This window comes from Podarcis erhardii (assembly GCF_964252035.2).
Source record: "Podarcis erhardii genome assembly, chromosome: 2".
In the NCBI taxonomy this organism is placed as follows: domain Eukaryota; kingdom Metazoa; phylum Chordata; class Lepidosauria; order Squamata; family Lacertidae; genus Podarcis; species Podarcis erhardii.
Genome location: NC_138498.1, coordinates 116,424,633 through 116,449,581, shown reverse-complemented (window position 1 = coordinate 116,449,581; position 24,949 = coordinate 116,424,633). Strand labels below are relative to the sequence as shown.

The following is a 24,949-nucleotide window of genomic DNA, read 5'->3' as shown; positions in this document are numbered from 1 at the left end:
TCACAAAAAACACGGGACTGCCCCCTACCGCCTTGGACTCTCGGATGAATCCCCTCTTCAAATTGTGATCTATGAACTCCCTGAGTTCCTGCAGTTCATCCTCAGACATGGAATACAGTTTCCCCGTCGGCAGCGTCGCCCCCAGCAGGAGGTCAATTTTGCAGTCGTAGGGTCTGTGGGGAGGCAGCTTGTCCGCTTCCTTCTCGCAGAAAACCTCCAAAAACTCTTTGTACTTGTTGGGTACTGCTTGCAACATGCCTATGTTCAGCTGTGGTCCTTCCTCGTGCCCCTCCTCTTCCGGGTCAGCGAGGATGCAGTGTTCTGTGCAGTAGGAGGAGCCGAAGGTCAGTTGACGCTGGTACCATGCTAATGCCGGGCTGTGCCTGTCCAGCCAACTCATGCCCAACACTATGGGCGTGTCTGACAGGTGGGTGACATTGAAGCTGATGACTTCGCGGTGATTTCCAATTCGCATCACCATTGGAGGTGTCTGCTGCAGCACTTGCCCTCCCAGTAGCTCTCTGCCGTCCACCGTGACTACGTTCAGGGGCATCGTGGCCGGTAGGAGTGCCACGTTGTGTTGCTTGAGAAAATCCTCTCTGATAAAGTCTGCACTGCTCCCAGAGTCAATGGTAATAGGGACTTCCATGGTGAGCCCATGGGGAAGCTGGAGGGATGCGGTGAGCTGCACCACTGGTTTGGGTGGGAGGGGGTCTGTGGGCTGTGAGATCCCTGGGGACTGCTTCACTGACTTGTCTGGCTGGGCCCCAGTGCCTCCGATTCCAGCCAGACCATTCCGTTTCCCTGCTGTGGTGCACTCTGCTGAACTGATTCTGTTACTGTTGCTGATGCTGCAGTGTGCTTGTGAATCCTCCGGGGACACTCTTTCACCATGTGCTGAGCACTGTCGCAGATGTAACATTTCCTGTTCCCTCTAGGAGGCTTCGTTTTGACTGCTCCCGGCGTTAGGGCTCCGGCTGCTGACTGAGCCTTAGCACCACCTATCTCCATCGGCTCTTCTCCCCCTCCCAGCGGAGGCGTGGATTGAGCGCGCGCTGTTTCCCTGGGAAAGGAGGGAGGTGCTCTTGCTGGCGTGCGTCCCCAACGCCCTTCCTTCTTGCCCCAAGGGCGTTCTTCCAGGCGCACCCCAATCGTTAGCGCCCTCTGCACCACATCTTTGGTGGTCTGGGGTCTCTCCCCCCTGGCAATTTCGTCTTTCACAGCTCCGTTCAGCCCCTCCCAGAACAGGTCCCTGACGGCAGCTGACTCTTTCTCCCACCCCAGTGCGTTGACCAATGTGAAAAAACGGGAGTGATATTGTCTCACAGTGGCTCTGCCTTGTCTCAGTCCATGAACCTCCTTCCTGGCGATATCTACATCAATCTCTGACAAAAAGCACGCATCCATCGCTTTAATGAAGGCATCCGCATTCCGGAGGGCTGGATCCTTATCTCTCCAGAGATTGCGCAACCATGCTTTAGCTTCTCCATGGAGATGACTGACTATGAATCCTACTTTCTCCTCATCTCTAAAGTCCTTCTCCAGCAACTTTAGCGCATAAATCACGTCTGCTCTGAAGTTAGGATACTGCTGCAGGTTCCCATCGAAATGAGACACAAGGCTCCCTCTTCTCTTCCCCAGCCCAATCCCCTCTGGTCTGGGTCCCGGCAGCCCCTGTGTAGTCAACGTTTCTCGTGGAATCCCTCTGACCACTGTCACTGCCTAAACCCCCTCGGATTCCTCCTCCTCGCTCTCCATTTGCTCCCCCTCCTGTGTCTCTGCTCCTGAACCCCTGACAGGTAGCTTCTCTTCCTTTTCATTTATTAGTTTTCATTGGCAGTGAGAAAGATCGGGGGGCCCAGGGCATAGTTGGTTGCCTTCAGTTGACTGCAGTAAAGGTGGCGGAGGCTGAACCATTTTGAGGAAGAGATAGTTGTAATTCTTGGTTTGGTCCTTCAAGTAAAGGTAAAGGTAAAGGGACCCCTGACCATTAGACCCAGATGTAGACAACTCTGGGGTTGCGGCGTTCATCTCACTTTACTGGCCGCCGGAGCCGGCGTACAGCTTCTGGGTCATGTGGACAGCATGACTAAACTACTTCTGGTGAACCAGAGCAGCGCACAGAAACGCCGTTTACCTTCCCGCCGGAGTGGTATCTTAATTGCCCTGGGAGCCGAGCCAGAGCTGCCAAGATAAGGACTCTTTGAGGTAAAGAGAGAGGCTCGGGCTCAAGAAAAACCTGAAATGGAATTTTTCCAAGCTGCTGAATGCCCTAAGTTAAATGAAAAAAATGATCAGACCTGGGCAAAATGGTGTGAGAGTTTGCTGCGTCAGTATGGAGTATGGCATACTGTGTCTCAAGCCCCTCCAGTTCCTCTGACAGATAAATGGAGGGCCCAGGATTCGAGGGCCATTGACATAATCGTCTTGTCCGTCTCTCTAGAGGAAATAAAAACTCTTGCTGGCAACGTGATGACACCTAAGATGTGGAATGTTTTGAAAGCTGCCCATCTGCCAATCGTCCCAGCTCAGAGTCTGAATGCCCAGGGTGTGAGTGCATCGGAGGTCCTGGCTGTTTCCCAGAATGCGAGTGAATGCAGGGATGCAGAGGGCACCCGTTGCAAACTGCAGAGGGAGCAGACTGTGATGTCAGCCCAGGCAGCATTCCAGCCTCCAGGGGGAGCCAAGGAGTCGGCAGCTGAGAGCTCTGTTTCTCGTGGGAGCCAAGGTCATCGTCTTTGCAGAGGCCGGAAGGCCAGAGGTAAACAAAGACAGATGCCTGCAGATGGCCCGAAGCAGAGGGGGGGTGAAGAGCCCACGCCAGTGGAAAACAAAGCGTTGTTTGCTGGCACTGCTTCACCAAAGGCTAAAGGCAAGTCTGATGGCCAGGAGCAGGGGGACAAGCTGCAAAAGCCTATGCCGGTGGAAAACAAGGTTTTGCTTGCTGAAAAGACTGCTCCAAAAGCCAGGTTTATTGTGGACTCAGGCGCCAGGCGCCATTTATCAAAGGATAGACACCTTTTTATCTCCTTCACACCGCAAGACGGAGAGATCCACCTGGCTGATGGAAGGACGTTGCAAATTGCAGGAGAAGGGACTGTTAAACTTGCAAGTTTGCATACAACCATCAGTAATGTACTTTATGTTCCAGGAGCTGCGGACAATTTGCTAAGTGTCCCACAACTGACTGAGCGTGGTTTTGAGATTTCCTTCAAGAGGAGCGTCTGTGTCATCAGGAAAGGCAAAGAGGACGTTTTGCATGCAAAGTTTATGGATGGTTTATTCTGTATAACTTATGATGACAATGCTGTTGTGTCTAATGCTGATTCTTGTTGTGTTGCACAAACTAACAAAGTTCTTCATGCAGGATGCATTCACGATGCACATCAAAGATTTTGTCACCTCTCTTGGCAAGCGCTAGCCAAGATGCCAGAGTTGGTTGAAGGTTTGAACATCAAACCTTGTAAGTATCACATGAAATGTGTATCTTGTGCAGAGAACAAGGTGAAGGTTGCTCCAAAAGGCAAGGAGTCTAGCAGGCAGGCTTCCAAACCCTACCAGCTAGTGCTCGCAGACCTGGTTGGTCCACTTGCGCCATCTTTGGGAGTAGCAAGGTACTTCATGGTTCTAATTGATTCTTTTTCCAGGTACATTCATGTGTTTATGCTTGAGCAGAAATCGCAAGCATTCCCTAAGTTCAAGGCATTCTGTGCTTGGTTGGAGAATGTTCGTGGTAAACGTATCGGCTGTCTTTTTACCGATCGGGGCGGGGAGTTCACTTCTCAGCAGTTTGAAGCTTTCCTGACTGAGAAGGGAATCCAGCATGACTTGTCAACGCCTAGATCGCCATGGATGAATGGACTTGCGGAGCGAGCAAATCAAACTTTGCTTCAAGGCCTGAAAACCTTGTTGCATGATGCCAACCTCCCTGAGAAGTTTTGGGGGGAAGCTCTGTCAACGGTTGTTTATACCGTTAATCGGAGACTGTCATCACCCATAGGTTGCACTCCGTACGAGAAGATGTTTGGTAAGAAACCGAACGTCAAGCACATGAAAATCTTTGGTTCTGACATGTGGGTACACACCCCACAAAGCAACAAGCTTGGGAAGCGTGGGGCACATGGTTTGTTCATGGGGTACGAAAAAGGTGCATACAGAATATGGATGACTAACTCTAAGTCCATTAAGTTCACCAAGAGTGTTGAGTACAATCCAAAGTGGGGGGGAAATGTGGGAATTTTCCAGAGTTACCCAGAGGAGGATGGAGGTGGTGTGCACAAACCAGATAATGTTGAGAAAGCTGAGGATGAGGATCAGGATGATGATCAGAGTTCGGATTCCAGTTCAGTTGGTGGCGCTGCTGCTGCTGTCAGTGACAGTGATGACACAGCAGACTACAAGAGCGCAAAGGCCTCAGTCAGACCATCTGATGCGTCTGACAATGAACTGGAAGAACCACTGTTCACCATTGGTCACTTTTCTCCTAAGAAGGAGGAGATGAATCCAGAAGACTTACGTCTAGTTCGCAGGTCTGAAAGGGCGACCAAAGGCAGACCTCCAAAGAGATTTGCTGATGAGTTTGCTAAGACGGCAACTGCTGTTCTTAGTAGCTCAGAGAAGGTGTGGGAACCTTCAAGCTTCAAAGAGGTTCAGGAGTTAACCTCTAAAGATGCTGAGCCTTGGCTAAATGCCATGAAGGCTGAAGTTGATTCCTTGAATAGGAACCAAACTTGGGAATTGGTACCGGTAGTCCCAGGAATGAGACTGGTTGGCAGCAAATGGGTCTTCAAGGCCAAGACAGATCAGAATGGCGAGGTTGTCAGACACAAAGCCAGATTGGTTGCCAGAGGTTTTTCACAGGTACCAGGACAGGATTACCACGAGACCTACTCGCCCACCGTCAAATATGAGAGCATTCGGCTGATGCTCAAGACAGCTGCAGAGGAGAAACTGCATGTTTCCCATCATGACATTAATACAGCTTTTTTGTATGGGATTTTGGAGGAGCAGCTGTACATGCTTCCACCTGATGGGATGCAGATACAGAAGGGAATGGTCTGTAAACTGCGGAAATCCTTATATGGTCTCAAGCAGAGTGCCAGGTGTTGGAACACAAAACTCACTGAGACATTGCTTTCTCTAGGTTTTCACCAGGGCAAAGCTGATCCATGTGTGTTTGTCAAGGAGGAGGGGCAAAACAAACTGTATTGTTTATGTTTTGTTGATGATCTTTTGATGTTTTGGAAGAATCAGGCTTTTTACCAAAGCACCCTAGCTCAACTGAAGGAGCACTTTGACATGAAGGATCTTGGTGAGGTATCCAACTATTTTTCTCTGCAGGTGGAGAGGGACCAAGCAGGTAATTTTCTGGTACACCAAACACAGAAAATTGCTGATGTATTAACCAGGTTGAATTTGGTTGATGGAAACCCAGCAGACACACCGATGGTGACAGGTTACCAGGTAGATGGTACTGCTGAAGCGTTTTCTGACACTACGCTGTACAGATGCATTCTAGGCAAGTTGAATTTCATTGCTAGATGCTCAAGACCTTCCAGTAGCACCTTAAAGACCAACTAAGTTAGTTCTTGGTATGAGCTTTCGTGTGCATGCACATGAAAGCTCATACCGAGAACTAACTTAGTTGGTCTTTAAGGTGCTACTGGAAGGAAAAAATTTGTTTGTTTTGACTATGGCAGACCTACACGGCTACCTATCTGTAACAGCTCAAGACCTGACATTGCTGTAAGCACTAACCTGCTTAGCAGACATGCTAACAATTTTACTGTTCAGGATTGGAAAGCTCTGAAGCGCATAGCCCGCTATTTGAAAGGGACTATGCACTACAGGCTGAGGTTCACCAGTCAGAAGACTGGAGGTATTGAAATCTTTGCAGATGCAAGTTTTGGAAGTGACACCACGGATGGTACAAGCACTTCTGGAGTGTGCTACATGTACAACCACTGTCTGTTTGACTGGCTGTGCAAAAAGCAGACGACAGTGAGCCTAAGTTCCTGTGAAGCAGAACTCAATGCTTTGTCATTTTCACTCATGGATTGTGAATGGTTGATGCAACTGTTTAAGGACATTGGGGTTACTGTGAAATGTCCTATACAAGTGTATCAAGACAATAGATCCTGTTTGGCTTTGCTGAACTCAGAGAGTTGCAAGCAAAGAACCAAGTACTTGCAGATTAAGCTACATCGTGCAAGAGAGTGTATTCAGAAAGGACTGATTCAGGTGTCCTACATGGCAGGAAATGAAATTCCTGCTGATCTGTTGTCTAAGGTTGTTAACAGAGAACAACTTAAGGTTTACGTACAGAGGTTGCAATTGGGTTGAACCACAGGTACTACAGGTTACACGGAAAGGGGGAGGATGTTAGGATATTTCTGTTCCAACTTAAGAGAGAGCAGGCTTGTGAGTCACAGAGTCTGCGCATTTCCTTTTACAGGATGTTTATGTTTGCTATTGCTTTCGTTTTCTCTCTCTCTGCGCCAGAACACGCTAGCAGGCAGTCATGTTTGTTCTTTGTTCTGACCAACGCTGAATAAACATTCTAAATGATACTCTCCTGAGTGCAACTTTTGCTGTGTGAATTCTGCTGGCAGAGTGTGCACCAGCCCAAGAATGTGGCAAGCTATTTCTTAGGCTTCGTGTCGCTAATTGCTGATACTGAATCTACGGGAGGTCGATGGATCGTCCGGCACCCGGCATGGGGGCTCAGATGGACTTTATCTCCCTGGCAGTATCCCAACAGTTCCGTGTGCTACGCTGGCCGGCCAGATGCGGCTTGTCACGCTGGCCACGTGACCCGGAAGTGTCTGCGGACAGCGCTGGCTCCCGGCCTATAGAGTGAGATGAGCGCACAACCCTAGAGTCTGGCAAAACTGGCCCGTACGGGCAGGGGTACCTTTACTTTACCTTTACAACAATGCTGTATATTGCTCCCCGCTTATTTAACTTATATGCGGAATTCAACATGCGAAAGGCTGGAGTGGATGAATCCCAAGCCAGAATTAAGATTGCCGGAAGAAATATCAACAACCTCAGATATGCAGATGACACAACCTTGATGGCAGAAAGCAAGGAGGAATTAACCTCTTAATGAGGGTGAAAGAGGAGACCGCAAAATATGGTCTGAAGCTCAACATCAAAAAACCGAAGATGATGGCCACTGGTCCCATCACCTCCTGGCAAATAGAAGAGGAAGAAATGGAGGCAGTGAGAGATTTTACTTTCTTGGGCTCCATGATCACTGCAGATGGTGACAGCAGTCACGAAATTAAAAAGCGCCTGCTTCTTGGGAGAAAAGCAATGACAAACCTAGACAGCATCTTAAAAAGCAGAGATATCACCTTGCCAACAAAGGTCTGTATAGTTAAAGCTATGGTTTTCCCAGTAGTGATGTATGGAAGTGAGAGCCGGACCATAAAGAAGGCTGATCGATGGAGAATTGATGCTTTTGAATTATGGTGCTGGAGGGAACACGACAAGGTTCCCAATTTCCCTATTGCTTTTTATATCGGTCCTGGAGGTTCTCTTAAATATGATTAGAAGGGACCAATTGGTTAACGGTATACAAGTCGGAGCCAAACAGTACAAATTGAAAGCATTTGCTGGTGATCTAGTATTGACATTACAGGAGCCAGAATCTAGTACTAAAAGAGTATTGGAACTGATTCAAGAATTTGGTCAGGTTGCAGGATTCAAGTTGAGTAAGTTAAAAACTAAGGTCTTAGAGAAAAATCTAACAGTGACTGAGAGGGAGAGGTTTCAGAAGGAGACAGGTTTAACATTGGTTAAGAGAGTGAAATACCTGGGGGTTAATATGACTGCCAAGAATGTGAATTTATTCAAAGATAATTATGAAAAATGCTGGACGGAAGTGAAAAAGGATTTAGAAATATGGTCAAATCTGAAGCTTTCATTGCTAGGCCGTATTGCTGTGATAAAAATGAATGTATTGCCAAGAAGTGGCAGAGAGATATTTCTAGATTTGTCTGGCAGGGCAAGAAGCCCAGAATAAAATTTAAAAGACTAACTGATGCAAAAGAAAGAGGTGGATTTGCCCTGCCAGACCTTAAACTTTACTATGAATCAGCTGCTTTTTGCTGGCTGAAAGAATGGCTGCTTCTTGAAAACTCAGACATTTTGGATTTAGCAGGTTTCAATAATGTATTTGGGTGGCATGCATATTTGTGGTATGATAAGGTCAAAGCACAGAAAGCGTTTAAAAACCATATTGTCAGGAAAGCAATATTTAATGTCTGGATAAGATATAAGGACTTATTTGAAAATAAACCCCCAAGGTGGTTGTCACCAATGGAAGCGAAGGCTCAGAAAAAGCTCAATATGGAGGCCAAATGGCCGAAATATTGGGAAATTTTGGAACAAGAGGGAGATAAATTAAAATTGCAGAGCTATGAAAAACTAAAAAACAAAGTGCGAGATTGGCTTCATTATTACCAAATAATGGAGGCATACAATTTGGACAAGAAGATTGGCTTCCAGGTGGAAAAAAAAAAATGGAAACAGAACTGTTAGACCCCCAAACTAAGACTCTGTCAAGAATGTATAACTTGCTGTTGAAATGGAACACTCAGGATGAAACGGTTAAATCTGCTATGATTAAATGGGCACAAGATGTGGGACACAACATTATGCTGGCTGACTGGGAATAGTTATGGACCACAGGTATGAAGTTCACGGCATGTAATGCCTTAAGAGAGAATATTATGAAAATGATATACAGGTGGTACATGACACCAGTTAGGCATGCAAAAATATATCATTTGCCTGACAATAAATGTTGGAAATGTAAAGAGACTGAAGGTACATTCTTTCACCTTTGGTGGATGTGCCCAAGGATTAAGGCTTTCTGGGAGATGATCTATAATGAAATGAAAAAGGTATTTAAATATACCTTTCTGAAGAAACCAGAGGCCTTTCTCCTGGGCATGGTCGGTCAGTTGGTGTTAAAGGATAGAATTTTTTAAATGTATGCTACAACAGCAGCAAGAATACTTATTGCAAAGTATTGGAAGAAACAAGATCTACCCACCCGGGAAGAATGGCAGATGAAGGTGATGGAGTACATGGAACTGGCGGAAATGACTGGCAGAATCCGAGTCCAGGGAGAAGAGTCGGCAGAAGAAGATTGGAAGAAATTTAAATACTATCTACAGAAACATTGTAAAATTAAGGAATGTTAGAAGGATGCTGGAATGAAGTTATGCGGTTTTAGCAGTAATGTTATAGAATTAGGTAAAATTAGATCATGAATAGGTGAGAATGTAAAGTTACAATATATTAAGATAAATCATTAAGATAAAAGCAAAAATGGAAAGGATTTGCTGAAGTAACCAATTGAACTAGAATACAAAAAAGGGAGGTGTGAGGAGGTCAGGGAAACAAGTAAATGAAAGACATGTAAAGATTGATTTGTATTTAATTGTTTTTATTTTTCTGTACTTTGTTTTTTTCTGATTTCTTTTTCTTTTTGTAATTCTTTGAAATTTTAATAAATATTATTTATTTTTAAAAAAAGAATTATGGTGCTGGAGGAGACTCTTGAGAGTCCCATGGACTGCAAGAAGATCAAACCTATCCATTCTGAAGGAGATCAGCCCTGAGTGCTCACTGGAAGGACACATACTGAAGCTGAGGTTTCAATACTTTGCCCACCTCATGGGAAGAGAAGACTCCCTGGAAAAGACCCCCCTGATGTTGGGAAAGATGGAGGGCACACGGAGAAGGGGACGACAGAGGACAAGATGGTTGGACACTGTCCTCAAAGCTACGAACATGAGTTTGACCAAGCTGCGGGAAGCAGCAGAAGACAGGAATGCCTGGCGTGCTCTGGTCCATGGGGTCATGAAGAGTCGGACACAAATAAACGACTAAACAACAACAAACTTGCCAAATGAACCTTATATTGGCCCGTTTGACAAGACCAGCTACCATGTTTGAGTTGTTGTTGTTTTTTGGGGGGGAGGGGAAAGGCTTAAGCATAATTTTGGGAGGCAGCAAATGGTCACATTTATTTATTTATTTTTAATAATATTTATTAAGGTTTTAAAGGTTACAAAAAGAAAAAATAATAACATCATATTAAACAACATCAAAAACAACACATCATAACAAGCAAAGAAAAAAAGAAAAAAATACAAAAACAGAAAAATAAAGTCCATTAAAAAAATAACACATCGAATCTTCCTATAACTTATCATTTGTTAGCTTGTTTTCTTGACCTCCTCACACCTCCCTTTTTTATATTCTACTTCGGTTAACTATTTCAGCAAATCCTTTCCATCTTTTACAATTTTTGTCCTGTAATTTATCTTAATATGATATAACTTTACTTTCCCTCGTTTCACCAATTAACAGTCTATTTTTTCCTAATCCTTTATAACATTTCTGCTAAAACCACATAAGTTCATTCCAATATCTTTCTAACATTCATTAATTTTACAATGTTTCTGTAAATAGTCTTTAAATTTCTTCCAATCTTCTTCCACCGACTCTTCTCCCTGGTCTCGGATCCTGCCAGTCATTTCCACCAGTTCCATATAGTCCATCACCTTCATCTGCCATTCTTCCCTGGTGGGTAGATCTTGTGTCGTAAATGGTCACATTTAAGACCTATGGAATCGGTTATCTGTCACATGAGAAACAAGGCCTGATTCCCGCCCCCACCCCTTAATCCTCTCTAGCTATTTGCTGATCCATCAACCCAGATGGAACTAAAAATATTCCTAGTTCCCCGAATTCCTGTCAAAACTATCCCAAGGTGGTGTCATCCATAAATTTTCTCTACTATTTTGAACACATCAGATGAATTCATTCAATTCAATATTCATAGGCATGGAAATGAAAATGCTCCCCTAAGTTTCCTTGGTTGTCCACTTCCAATCTCAGCTCTTGGCAGACTGTTTCCGAACTGGGAGGCATTGGCTGGTTCCTGTCACCTGACAACTGGAGGTTTCCAGAGAGAGAGTGCAGAGTGCTGAGGAACCAGATGCTGAGACTTCAGCTAGAGTTCAACAACACAGGTGCTTGCTATATGCAATTTGGAGACAAAGAATCCTTTATTTTCAGTCAGATTCAGAATTATTTCCTGTCTTCTTATCTATGAATTACATTTCTGTTCCACACTCCCCTCATCAAGCCCACCACAAGATATATTGCTTTCACGCACACAGCAACCCTGCGAGGGAGGTTTTGCATAAAGATGGTGACCAGCTTTAAGTCGCCCAATCGGCTTCACGACTGAGGAGAGATTTGAAATGTCCCCGGCATTTGTGGACCTAGATCCTTGGACTCCAGCTCCCATGAGCCCCAGCCAGCGTGGCCAACGGCTAAAGAAGACGTGAGTTGCAATATCACATCATCTGGAGGGGCCACAGGTTACCCAACAGGTCTGTTTTCAGCACCTTGACCTTCTCCAGGCACAGCTGCCCTTGGAACTCCTGGTACTGGATGTGCTTTGTCCTGTGGTGCCTCTGCAGGTTGGCCTTCTTCAGGACGGAGAGGACCTCACCACAAATGTGGCACACGGGCATGCCTTTCAGCTCCACAAAGAAATAGTCCTGTGTCCATCTTTTTTGAAAATGCGGCACTCCAAATCTATCTTCCTCTTCTTGTGGACACATTGATTGTGTCCAGAAACAGACGGAGCTGTTCTAATATGGGAGTCCTATGCTGCCTATAGCCAGCCCTGGTCAGCAAAGTGTCTGCAGCTCTTTGAGCCATTGAAGTTTCTGAGCTCTTTTTAAAGGCAGCCCCATGTGTTAAAGTAACTCCTACGCAATGTGGCACCAGACTGCTTTCTTTTTTTGTAATTATCTGTTTGATTTAAATTCTGTAGCTTAAATTCTCTTGATGCTTCTTTTTTTGAGAAGGGCCTCTTACAGTCACAAAGCAATGATTTTCAGTGCAGCTCCATAACACTGATTGGGCCCTCACAAAGCCCCTTTTTGTGGGGGGATTTGGATCCAAAAAAGGAGCAGACAGGGAAAGGTTAAGCAGAATCCCACCCACCCACTGCGCCACCCTTAGGTGTGCTCAGTCTTTGCCTGCTTCATGACTCCACCTTGCATGAGAAAGAAGGATGGAGCTGCAGGAAACAGGAAGTGGTCCTTCAACCGGCCAGGACATCTCACCATCACAGACAGATCCAGTCTCCTGCTGTGGAGTCAAGAGTGGCCCTGGGATGGCAGAGAGAGGAGGGGAAGGGGCCAGGGACAGAAGGAATGGCAGGGATTCAGATGCTCCCTTGGACCCCTCCCCTGACACCAAGGGGAGCTCCTCTTCTGGGGCTGAAAGCATTGGGGTGGTTTGATTTTATCAGTATTGCAAGGAAGCATAGAAGGAAACGTAAAAAACACCTATACCGTTTATTAAAGTATCTGTGATTTTCCCCATGTGAGTTCGTTGATGTCTTCTAAGTGCTCCATATTCCACATTCAATACATTTTCATGGTTTCTCCCCTGTATGAGTTCGTTGGTGTATTCTAAGTTTCCCACTTTCACTGAAACTCTTTCCACATTCCATACATTGAAATGGTTTCTCCCCTGTATGAGTTCGTTGGTGTATTCTAAGGCTCCCACTTGTACTGAAGCTCTTTCCACATTCCATACATTTAAATGGTTTCTCCCCTGTGTGAGTTCGTTGGTGTCTTCTAAGTGATCCCCTTTCACTGAAGCTCTTTCCACATTCAATACATTTATATGGTTTTTCCCCTGTGTGAGTTCGTTGGTGTATTCTAAGTGATCCCCTATCACTGAAGCTCTTTCCACATTCCATACATTGAAATGGTTTCTCCCTCGTGTGACTTTGTTGGTGTCTTCTAAGTTTCCCACTTGTACTGAAACTCTTTCCACATTCAATACATTTAAATGGTTTCTCCCCTGTGTGAGTTCGTTGGTGTATTCTAAGTGATCCACTATCACTGAAGCTCTTTCCACATTCAATACATTTAAATGGTTTTTCCCCTGTGTGAGTTCGTTGGTGTATTCTAAATGATCCACTATCACTGAAGCTCTTTCCACACTCAAAACATTCAAATGGTTTCTCCCCTGTGTGAGTTCGTTGGTGTATTCTAAGTGCTGCGCTTTTGCTGAAACTCTTTCCACATTCAACACATTTAAATGGTTTCTCCCCTGTATGAGTTCGTTGGTGTATTCTAAGTGTATCATTTCGACTGAAGCTCTTTCCACATTCCATACATTGAAATGGTTTCTCCCTCGTGTGACTTTGTTGGTGTCTTCTAAGTATCCCACTTGTACTGAAGCTCTTTCCACATTCAATACATTTAAATGGTTTCTCCCCTGTGTGAGTTCGTTGGTGTATTCTAAGTGCTCCACTATCACTGAAGCTCATTCCACATTCCATACATTGAAATGGTTTCTCCCTCGTGTTACTTTGTTGGTGTCTTCTAAGTTTCCCACTTGTACTGAAGCTCTTTCCACATTCAATACATTTAAATGGTTTCTCCCCTGTGTGAGTTTGTTGGTGTATTTTAAGTGCTCCACTACCACTGAAGCTCTTTCCACACTCAAAACATTTAAATGGTTTTTCCCCTGTGTGAGTTCGTTGGTGTATTCTAAGTGCTTCATTTTTACTGTAGCTCTTTCCACACTCAAAACATTCAAATGGTTTCTCCCCTGTGTGAATTCTTTGGTGTGTTCTAAGATTTCCACTATCACTGAAGCTCTTACCACACTCCACACATTTAAATGGTTTCTCCCCTGTGTGAGTTCGTTGGTGTATTCTAAGTGATCCCCTATCACTGAAGCTCTTTCCACATTCCATACATTGAAATGGTTTCTCCCTCGTGTGACTTTGTTGGTGTCTTCTAAGTTTCCCACTTGTACTGAAGCTCTTTCCACATTCAACACAGTTAAATGGTTTCTCCCCTGTGTGAGTTCGGTGGTGTATTCTAAGTGTTTCATTTTGACTGTAGCTCTTTCCACACTCAAAACATTCAAATGGTTTCTCCCCTGTGTGAGTTCGGTGGTGTATTCTAAGTGCTGTGCTTTGGCTGAAACTCTTTCCACATTCAACACATTTAAATGGTTTCTCCCCTGTATGAGTTCGTTGGTGTATTTTAAGTGTATCATATCGACTGAAGCTCTTTCCACATTCAATACATTCAAATGGTTTCTCCCCTGTGTGAGTTCGTTGGTGTATTCTAAGTGCTCTGCTTATGCTAAAACTCTTTCCACATTCAATACATCTAAATGGTTTCTCCCCTGTGTGAGTTTGTTGGTGTATCCTAAGTGCTCCACTATCACTGAAGCTCTTTCCACACTCAAAACATTTAAATGGTTTCTCCCCTGTGTGAGTTCGTTGGTGTATTCTAAGTTTTCCACTTTCACTGAAGCTCTTTCCACATGCCGTACATTCAAATAGTTTCTCTCCTTTGCGACTTTTTTGTTGTATCCTCAATTTCTTTGTTTTCCCCCATAAATTCTCATGTGGCTCCATAGAATTCTGACTTTCATCTTCCTCACCTGTTTGGGAGTCTGGGAGGAAAGAGAATCCTGTTAGACTTTCAAGAAAGACAAAAAGGGAACTGAACACCTGTCCATCCCAATCTGCACCTTCTCTCATTGTAACATCTTCATTCTCCACTGTCCTCTCTAGGTTCCAAATTTTTTGCAAAGCTGATGAGACAGTGGCAAGAGCAAAACATGATCGCTCTATTCAAACTTAATAAGGCAGCATCGTTTTATAATACAGATCTATGCTGGAACTGGTTTATTAGACACATCTCTATTTTTATTTCTCAAGTGAATGATCTCAGGCTCGAGTAACAGTGTCTCCTTTGTGAAATAAGTAAAACTTAAGTGCTACATTTAACTGTAAAAATATTGCAATATATTGGAACCTAAGAAGAGCCTGCTGGATCAGGCAAAGGCCCACCTAGTCCAGCATCCTCTTCTCACAGAGGCCAACCAGATGCCTGTGGGAAACCGGCAAGCAGGACTGGAACACAAGAGTCTTCTCTGCCTTCCGGTGCTTTCCAGAAATTAGTATTAAGAAGCGTTATTTGTGAAGAGAATCAGAACTTACAGGGTTAAACAGTTCTGAGTGACGTCTCACATTCTGAGGCGTGGCTATATTTACAGAGGGGAATGTTTCTCTGTGTGTTTTTTTTCTTTCGCTTTTGCGGCGAGGCAGCAAGATGTGCGCTCTTTCGCCGGGCTGATTTATGATGTTTTTCTACACGATTAAAGACTGTTGGAGATAAGCAAGAAAGCTTGCATGCAGCCTGATTTATTACACACACATTCCAACAGTTTTCTACCGCTGCGACGACTCTGCTACAGGAAGCTGACGGAGAGCTATCCACGGGAGTCCAGTGGGGCGCAGGGAAGCGTGCCGGACTCCATCCAAAAGCCACAGGTTATGGAGGTCAGCCAAGCGTTTGAAACTGTTGCCAAGTCGTGCAGGTGTGTGTGAAAGCCAGCTGAGGGGAAGCTGAAGCCAGCTGGAGTCCTGCCTAACGTTTGAGGCAGTGAAGCTCGCTGGGAGGATCGGATCTCCGAGGACCGGGTGCTGGAGGAGCTGCTGCTGTTACGTGAGTACACTCAGCCCCGGGGGAGAAGATGGCAGACAGCCATGAATCGTACGCCGTCCCGTTCGAAAAATTGAACAGAAATAATTGGGAGGAGTGGAGTAAGAAGCTGAAGGCATGGCTGGTAGCCAAGGGTCTGTGGGAGGCCGTCCAAGGGCCTCCACAGCAAGCGGCGGCTGGTGCTTCGGCAGCAGATATTGCAACTGCCCATGCTTCGCAGAGAAAAAATCACAAAGCCCTGGGAGCTATCGTGCTCATTTTGGAGGGTTCGCAGCTACCTTTGGTAGAGGGGCTGGAGACTGCTCATGAGGCCTACCAGTCACTAGAAAGAGTGCACCACAGGACCACAGCTGGGGCAAAGATCCACACTACCAGACGCTTGTTTGAGATGAAGCTGCATCCAGGTGACAGCATCAGACAACATGTAACTGAGATGCTCTCTGTTTTCAACCAGTTGAGGCTGTTGCATGTTATCTTTTCTGAGGAACTGAAAGTTTATATTTTGTTCAGCTCTTTGAACAAAAGTTATGACAATTTGAGTCTAACTTTGGAATCAATGAATCCCGCAGATCTTACGCTGGCATATGTGACAGGACGCTTGAGTGACGAACAGGAACGCCGTATCAGAGAGGGCCGAGCTGGCACAGGGAGCCCATCTGGTTGCAGAGGGGGGGGCAGGCCAGCGGAAGGCACAGTTCAGGCTTTTTCCACTCGTCAATGTTTTGTCTGTGGTTCAGTTAACCATCTGCGTAGATCCTGTCCGCAGAGAGCCAGAGAGGCCGGGCAGGATGTCTCCAAGGTCGTTTCCCATGGCAGCCAGTCCAGGAGAGGAGACCAGCATGGGAAAGCGAAGGGAGGACGTGACTCAGGGAGCGAAGACGGTCCTTATCACCTAACTGCCTCCATGGCAACACTTAAGGACAACTCCAGAGAGGACAGAATGATGCGCTGGGTCATTGACTCTGGAGCCAGCCATCACCTGATAACAGCGACACCTGGTGTCGAAATGTGGAACTGCAGAGCTGTTTCAGCTGGGAAAACAGTTGTATTTGCTGATGGGTCACAGAGGCCTTTGTCTAACGTGGCAAATGTTTTTGTTTCTTTCTTGCAGGCAGAGCTGGAGGTCTACGTTGTGCCTGAGATGAAACACTGTCTTTTATCTGTATCTTGTCTCTTACAGGAGGGGTACAAGGTTTGCTTTGAAAATGATGTCTGTTCTATTTCCAGGGGTGGGAGACAACTCGTCAGTGTTGCATGTCAGAACAATCTCTGTTCTGGAGACACCTCTGGAGGATGAGGGGGACGCTGAGGGAGCACAGGCGAAGTGTGCAAACGTTCCCACTCATGATTCATGTGCTCACTTGTGGCACAAAAGAATGTCACATGGCTCTTGGGAAGATATTGAAAAGTTGCCCCAGTACACAGTAGGGTGCAGGATAAAAACATGTGACCGATCCCTAGATTGTAGGGCATGCAGAAAGGCAAAGGTAAAAGGGTGGTTATCCCAGAAAGGAGAGGGTAACCACAAAACCTTTTGAGCTTGTGCACACAGACCTTTTTGGGCCCATGCCAAAGCCGAGTCTGGGCGGGGCCAGGTTTGTGCTGACGCTGACAGATGATTTTAGCCAAAATGGCTGGTGCTTCTCGCTGAGAACGAAAGGCGAGGCAGCGCAACTGATCAAAGATTGGGTTGTGGTAGTGGAACTACGGTTCTCCACCAAAGTGCAGGGGTTCAAGAGTGACCGAGGTGCAGAGTTTACTGGGTCCGCTCTGCAGAGTTCTTCCGTCAGAAGGGGATACGTCACAAGGTGACGGGTGCTACTTCTCCTCAGGAGAGGGGCATGGCGGAGCTCAGGAGCAAAGCTCTGGCTTAAGCAACAGAGATTCTACTGTGTGACTCCAGTTTGCCTCAGAGTTTTTGGAGCGAGGCTTGGAAGGCAGCCAATTTCACGATGAACAGGTCCTACAATTCAGTGGTAGGTAACACCCCGTATTTCTTGCTCCACGGAATGAAGCCGAAGCTGCATTTCTTCCGTGTGTTTGGTTCACAGGCCTGGGTGCCTGTGCCAAAGGCTCAACAAAAGAAAGGTGACCCGAGGTTCCAGAAAATGATCTTCTGTGGATATGAACCTGCGACAAAGGGGTGGAGGTTTGCATATCCAGAAGGTGATCAGACCAAGCTTCTGATCAGTAAACATGCTGAGTTCTGTGAGCAGAATGGTTGGTCAAGGATCCATGCGAGTCCTGACGTTCTCTCAGAATGTCTGTCTGATTCTGAGGAGGAGAGAGAGCCAGAGGCTGAACCTGTTACTGAGGACCAAGTCTCTGAACAGGGTCAAGAACAGGTTTGGGCATCTCCACAGGTTGTTAAAAGAGAGCCCAAGAGTGAGCCTTCGTCTCCTGTTAGCAAAGTGCAGAAGGTTCGAAGACGTAGTAAGTCAGAGGGGGAGTCTTCTGATGTAGAGGACACACCTGCTGGCCCCAGTGGGTCAGAAGGAGCACCTGGGATTGTGCTCAGACGGTCCACTCGCACCACGAAGGGAGTTCCACCTGAGAGGTTTCAGGTCACCAGCGCGTGGGTTGGTTTCGCACAGTGCGAACCTGGGAGTTTTGAGGAGGTTCAACGGTTGCCTGAGACAAATGCCAGAAAGGGGCGAGAGGCAATGCAAAGGGAGTTGAACTCAAAGAGGTCTGTAGATGTGTGTTCACAGTTTCCCTCAGGATGCGAGACGAGAGGGGGTGTGAAGATAATCAGAACTTACAGGGCTAAACAGTTCTGAGTGACGTCTCACATTCTGAGGTGTGGCTATGTACACAGAGGGGAGTGTTTCTCTGTGTGTGTTTTTTCTTTCGCTTTTGCGGCGAGGCAGCAAGATGTGGGCTCTTTCGCCGGGCTGATTTATGATGTTTTTCTACTCGATTAAAGACTGTTGGAGATAAGCAAGAAAGCTTGTGTGCAGTCTGATTTATTACACACACATTGCAACAGTTTTCTACCGCTGCGACGACTCTGCTACAGGAAGCTGACGGAGAGGAATCCACAGGAGTCCAGTGGGACGCAGGGAAGCGTGCCGGACTCCATCGAAAAGCCACATTATTGCCTAGGACCGCGAGGGCAGAGCAGAGACGTCAGTCTTATCCTTTTTTTCAAGCTATCCAAGTTGCTGGCTCTCACTGTCTCCTGTAGGATGGATTCCATAGATGAACTACGCTTCTGTTTATTCATCTTTTGCAGCCCTTAAAGGCCTAAGCTTTTGTGGGCTGCTGTATTATGCCCTAAGCTTTTGTGGGCTGCAGTCTGACAAAGTGGACTCTAGACCAGGAGAGCTGGTGCCACTATAAACCTCTGAGTCTCTTTGTTGGCTTTGTGTACTTATTTTGAAATTTGCACCAAGGTTGTACCACAGTGTCTCCATGGAAGCTTAGGGACGGACAAAATTACAGGGTGTCAGCTCCATGAATCTCAAGCCTCTCGTGCCTCCGCTGACAGAGCCTGAGAACGCAAGAGATGTGATTCAGTTGGAATGTGAAGCAGGGGAGGAGCAGCCAAGCTGCAGCAGGAGCAAAGAACAAGGAGCAGGAAGAGGGGTTGCTGGCGGGGGGGCACAGACTGTTATCTGTTTGAGCTCTGACACAGAGCCCCCGAAATAGCCTGTCCAAAAAATCGTAGGTTCGAGAGAATCTGCAAGAAGATGGGAAAAGAAAGCGAAAGTGGGGGCTTCTTTGCTGGAGGACTCGGCAACTGCAAGCTGGGATGAACAGGCCGAAGACTGAGCTCCACAGTGATTTATGAGTTTGAGATAATTACTACGGGAGGTGTCTCACGTCTGTGTGGGAGAACCAAGCCATTACACAGGGGCGCTAAAATTATTGTCCCACTCATTCACTCTCACAAACAACCCCAGTCGGTAAGATTGGCAATTTTACACAATTTGCTTATAATACCAGACGCTCTTGGACTTTATATGCCCAATCCTAAGTGTAGAGCCTCCAGCCACAGGAATTGTGTATCATGATAATGGGTCCTTTGTCCGTTAACCCCACCAAACTGGGGAGGTGTATGCATCTACTGTGTTTTGATGCTGGTGGAATGTATGATTCTGACCCTGTCTATAACAAATAAGAGTAATAGAAACAATTTATGTACATTAATTATAAATAATTATGGGAAACATTTCCATCCCACTTCACCCATTTTTCAGGATTGGTGTGCAACTTCATTACCATCAGTTATTCCTGCCATGGAAATAACACCTAAGATTTCAAAGCCTGGAGGAAGAAAATCTGCCCCCACTACTTTAGGAAAAGGATTCAAGAAACAAAGAGCTGCTTCGGAGAAGGCCTCACCCCTTCCTTCTTCTTGTCAGGAACTTCCTTCCATTTGTCTCCTCTTCATCTTTTCCTCTTTCTCCCTCCACCACCCATCTATCCCTGTCCCCATCTCCTCTCCCCTGGAACTCACCAGATTTCTCCAAGGGTCCTGGGAGGGAATGCTCAGAGGTTGTGGGGAGGGATGCGGGAGACAGCCTGACCAGGTCACCTGTCCATCTTCTTCCCTCCATCCTGGCCAGGGTTGCAGGTTCAGTCTCAGCTAGGTTTACAGGTTCAGCTTCCTGAGGAGTGCAGAATCCAGAGCAAGTTGCAGCTTCCTGGGAGTGAGGGAAGAAGAAGCCAAGGGAGTCTGAGAGCCCCTGCAGGGATTCTCCTGCCCAAGACATTCTGCTGTCCCTGGAGAAGCCCCAATTGGGCACCCCCTTCCCAAGATCCCCCACGCATTTTCAAACACCTTTGGCAATTCTTTTCACCTGCCTGTCCCACCTCCCTTCCTAAGGCTGGCATGCTATGCACATTAGTGACCTGAGAGTAGATCCCTTGGAACTTAAGAGTTAACTTGCAAAGGATTGCTCTGAATACATGGGTGGCCCTTGCATGGAGAAGGAGGAAGCCCCTGCCTTGCATCAGGACCCCCTAGGAGAGGCAGTGGATCCGCCCACTCGTCCCTCTTCCCTCGCTGCCGCCTCCTCTGTCCTCCTGCCCTGCAAACACCCTTTGCTCTTGTTGATCAGGGGAGAGAAGCGGCTGAGGGAAAGAGCCTTCAAACCCATCCATTTCCTCCTCTGCTCCCCCTCCTGTCCTTTTGGGAAACAGGAACTTAGACGGCAAGTTGGCAAGATAAGCACTTTGGAGCACTGCTTGCTCCTACTATGTGTGTGTCTGTGTGTGTTTGGACCTAGAGGACAACATACATGTTTACACCACGTGATTACTTAAAGAGGGCGAATATTTAAAACCGAAGGCCATTTCTACGAAATGGAAGACTTCCGAAGGCAGCCTTTTACAAGGAAATTGTTGATAGTTTTTATTTTGTTGGAAGCTACCCAGATGGGCAGAGGTAACCCAGTCAGATAGGGAGGATGCAAATAATAATAATAATAATAATAATAATAATTGCTTCCTAAGCCTGTCCTAGGACGCGGGTGGCGCTGTGGGTTAAACCACAGAGCCTAGGACTTGCTGATAAGAAGGTTGGCGGTTCGAATCCCCGCGACGGGGTGAGCTCCCGTTTCTCAGTCCCTGCTCCTGCCAACCTAGCAGTTCGAAAACACATCAAAGTGCAAGTAGATAAATAGGTACCGCTTTGACAGGAAGGTAAGCAGCGTTCCCGTGCACTGCTCTGGTTCGCCAGAAGCGGCTTAGTCATGCTGGCCACATGACCCGAAAAGTGTACGATGGCTCCCTCGGCCAGTAAAGCAAGATGAGCGCCGCAACCCCAGAGTCGGCCACGACTGGACCTAATGGTCAGGTGTCCTTTACCTTTTTAAGCCTGTCCTGATTGGCATGCTGATCACAGACTCTGTCCAAACAACCCCTTTGAATGCAACAGGGCTTCCTATTTTTACTGCTATCAGTGGGAACAGTCAAACCACGAAGCCACTGATCAACCAGAGTTTCCTGTTTTGACGAAGCAGAGTTTGAAGTTAGCTTAACATCCCAGCTTATTCCAAAGCTGGCAGCTGCAGTTTCCTGGTTTGGGCAAAATGGAAAGTTTGTTAGCTATGGCTCATAAGAGATTGCCTGGTTTCATCGCAGTTCCCCATAAGGGCCGGCCCAATCATGAGGTAAGCTGGGAAAATTGGGTCAGGAGGCAGATGCAGGGAGATATGGGACCAGCACGTTCCCAGCTCCTCTGTTTGTTAGCCTTACTGCCAGTGCAGGACCACAGCTGGTAAATTTGTAGAGCTACCCATTTAGAAAGTTTGGTCTAGCAAGCCTTTTAAAAGTGGATTAGAGAGAAAGTGCAGGGAGGAGGAATATTCACCACCATAGCTAAACAGAACCTCCATGTCGAGAGGCAGTGGACCTGTGACCTCCAGGTGCTGGAAACCCAGGTGAGAGGAGGGCACTTACCTTTCCCAGAAGCCCCTCAGTGTCTGGGAGCAGGGTCTGGTCTGTCCCCCCTGCTCTCCCACTGGGCCACCGACTGGCATCCGCAGCTCCCCTGAAGGAGAGGACACCATCCCCGGAGTGGGAAGGACTGGGAGCCTGTGGGGTTTCCCACCCTGAACGAGGGGGCTGCATCGTCTTCAGGAAATCCTGCTTCTGGGCATCCCAGTGCTGCTGCGGCTGCCCCTCCTCTGGCTCCTGCTTAATTTGACATAAATCTTCCCAAGGCAGAAGATCCCTGATGGCCCCAACTTGGCCGGTAGGAGGTTTCTTTCCTTTGCACTCCAATCTCTCCCTTTGAATGGGTCTCCTGGGTCCCTGCTCTTCCATTTTTATGCCACCCTGCTGGAAAAGAAATAAACACAAAGTAAAATAAAACCCAAGAATAAAAACAAAAGCACATTTTTTAACCATTTGCCAGTTTTTGAAATATATTATTACTCTTTCTATTTCTAATGTTCAGGATGTGAATGACAATCTTTATGTCACCCAAACAACTCCACCCAAGGACGAGGGGAAGTTATCCAAAGACTGGGGGAAACGGTTTATGGAAGTACAAATAATATTTTTTTGGGGGGGGACCAAGGTAGTGGGAGGGAAATCCAAAAACAACCCAGTGAGAGGACTGAGCATGTTCCGTGGACAGGGAATGCTGATCCTGGCTGCAACCTCTAGCATGTTGGAAAGGCAGCAACAGATCTTTGTATATGATTAAGGCTGCGACAGACCCACCTAACACTTAAAGCACATGGCTTCACCCAAGAAATCCTGTCAGCTGCAGTTTGTTAGGGGTGTTGAGAACTGTAGCAATAAACTACAGGTCCTGTGGTTCTCTAGGGGAAGCCACATACTTTAAAGGACAAAAGGAATATCCAAAATATTTTATATTTGATTGTCACAAACTCTCTTGACTGAAGACACTCTAACTTGCAGTCCATTGGCTGCATATGGCTTGCCAAGCGTCAGGGTGTTTCCTGCTAGTCCCTGCCGTTTCCATCTCCTGATCTGATCATAGGATGAAGATCTCTGTCTGTCCTGGAGAGAAAGATGACTAAAGGGCCCTTGGGGAGATTTTTTAAACTCCAATTTCACCACAAACCAGCACAGTGCTGAAATGGGGTAAAAGCCCTGATCTGGAAATAAATGATCCCTCTGGCTGCTCTTTAAAGAGGATTTCTAAAGAACAATCTGAAGGGTCTTTTTACCACAGATCTCACTGCTAATTCAGCAGGGCCTTCTTGTGCTCTTATTTCTCCTCCTCCCAGCACTGGGGTTGGAAGGTCTAAACATGCTGATTGTGTTTGCAAGACTTTTATGTATGCTAGATGGCATGTCTGGTGAGTTTGTGCAGCACCTCTGGCGTGTGTGCATGTGACTTTATGGTCTGCATCTCTTTTCTGTGTGCGCATGCATGTGCATACATCGGCCACAAAGCTCACTGGAATGTGGCCTCCAGAATCAATGCAGCTTTAAGCCCATAAATGTTCCTCCTTCTCTATAGGAAAGAACAATCAAATCTGAGACTATCAGGAGGAGAGAACTGGATCTACAGAGTTAATGTTCTCAACATCCTATGGACACAAACTGCAATGAGATTTTCCATTAATTGCTTTCAGATTTTTTTCCTTAAAAATATGAAGCAGCATAGAAATGAAATGAGTAATAATCTGAACATGAATAATCTGAACATAGAATCCTCCTTTCCTCTGCCTTCTCAAATCTGGTACTCACTTCAACCCTCAGCCTTCATTTGCCTTACTGAGGAAGATGGAAATAAAACCTTTAACGAAACAGGCTTAAGCCTCTCTCACTTATTTACACGCAGACACAAGAGGTCACTAGCTTTGACAGCTTGGGAAAAGATCAGATGCATTCTCTGGAGTATAGATCTATCAGCTGTTTTAATTGCCGTGACAGATCAACAGAACCTCCATGTGTAGGCACAGTGTATCTTGATTTGGCGCTGGCAAAAGAAGCCATTTCCTTGCTAAGTGAATCGGATGGACATCATTGCCAGAAGATGCGACGATGGTGGTGGCAAAGAGAGCTTTACAAGGCGATCTGACCAATTCACGAAGGAGGGCGATAGGTTTATCAATGGCACTGGTAGAGGAAGGGGGGAAGGAGTAGTGGCCTGCAAAGGGTGTCAGGGGGCTGCACAGTAAGAGCCCCCCCCGTGCTGCACTGCTCTTCCATTCCCCCCCCTGCCTCCCCTTCCCTCTCCGCCGTGGGGAGGACCGTGGAAGAGGACGGGGCTCCCTGCTGAGGGACAGGGAGAGGGGCGGCAAAAGCCCCAGCTACGCCGCTAATCCGTGAGCGACTATATGCATCGTCCACCGGGAAGCAGCAGCTGCCTTGGAGCCCTCATTCTGCCCCTTGAGCTCAGGACTGAAGGGAGCAGCTCCCCAGGGGCTCCGGCAGGGTCCGGGCCAGCCTGAGCCAGAGATGTTGGCCCCTGTGCCCTCCTGCAGATGCCCTGCCCCTCCGCTGCGCCCCTTCCCCTTCCTGCCCCCTTGGGGGGGGGGCGCCCTGCAGCCTCTGACTCCACTCGGGGCCTGATCCTGCCAGGCCCACCTGCTCTCCCCCTCCTGCACCTCGGACTCCTCGCTCCGTCCCTGCAGCGGAATCCGGCTCCTCTCCGGGGAAACTCGCCAGGCCACGGGGCCGCTGCTCCTCCGCTCTCCTCGGCGGGGACAGGAAAGGGCAGCCGCTCTCGAGTCCCCCTGGCTGGCCCCCTTTCCTGCCTCTCTGGGCATCGGAGCTCGCTGGCTGTGGGGTGGGCCCTGGGGGGCTGCCAGGCTGGATGCGCCCCCTTGCGCTGTCCCTCAAAATTTATCCTATCATTGGAATCTACCTGGCATCTTATAAGATATCCAGAATGTTGCACAAATAAGTCTCCTTGTGATCTGATGTGCAGTCAA

The 24,949-nt window shown here is 47.0% G+C and overlaps 1 protein-coding gene and 1 long non-coding RNA gene across 2 annotated transcripts in view; one reads left to right on the top strand and one right to left on the bottom strand.

The window, feature by feature from the left end:
- Positions 1 to 10,409, top strand: part of LOC309337403 — a 31,203-nt gene extending 20,794 nt beyond the window's left edge. Inside the window, exon 2 of the long non-coding RNA XR_014154261.1 lies at positions 9,846 to 10,409. This is a non-coding gene — a long non-coding RNA (uncharacterized lncRNA). The remainder of the gene's footprint in view (positions 1 to 9,845) is intronic.
- A 662-nt stretch (positions 10,410 to 11,071) lies between these two features.
- Positions 11,072 to 24,743, bottom strand: LOC309336552 (uncharacterized protein). Its single transcript, XM_081852491.1, has 5 exons — positions 24,603 to 24,743; positions 21,993 to 22,373; positions 21,399 to 21,536; positions 20,047 to 20,233; positions 11,072 to 14,529 (listed from the first exon to the last, which is right to left on the bottom strand). Exons 2-5 carry the CDS (start codon positions 22,356 to 22,358, stop codon positions 12,479 to 12,481), a joined length of 2,742 nt encoding a protein of 913 aa, XP_081708617.1. The 5' UTR covers positions 22,359 to 22,373; positions 24,603 to 24,743; the 3' UTR covers positions 11,072 to 12,478.
- Between the last annotated feature and the right edge of the window lie 206 nt (positions 24,744 to 24,949).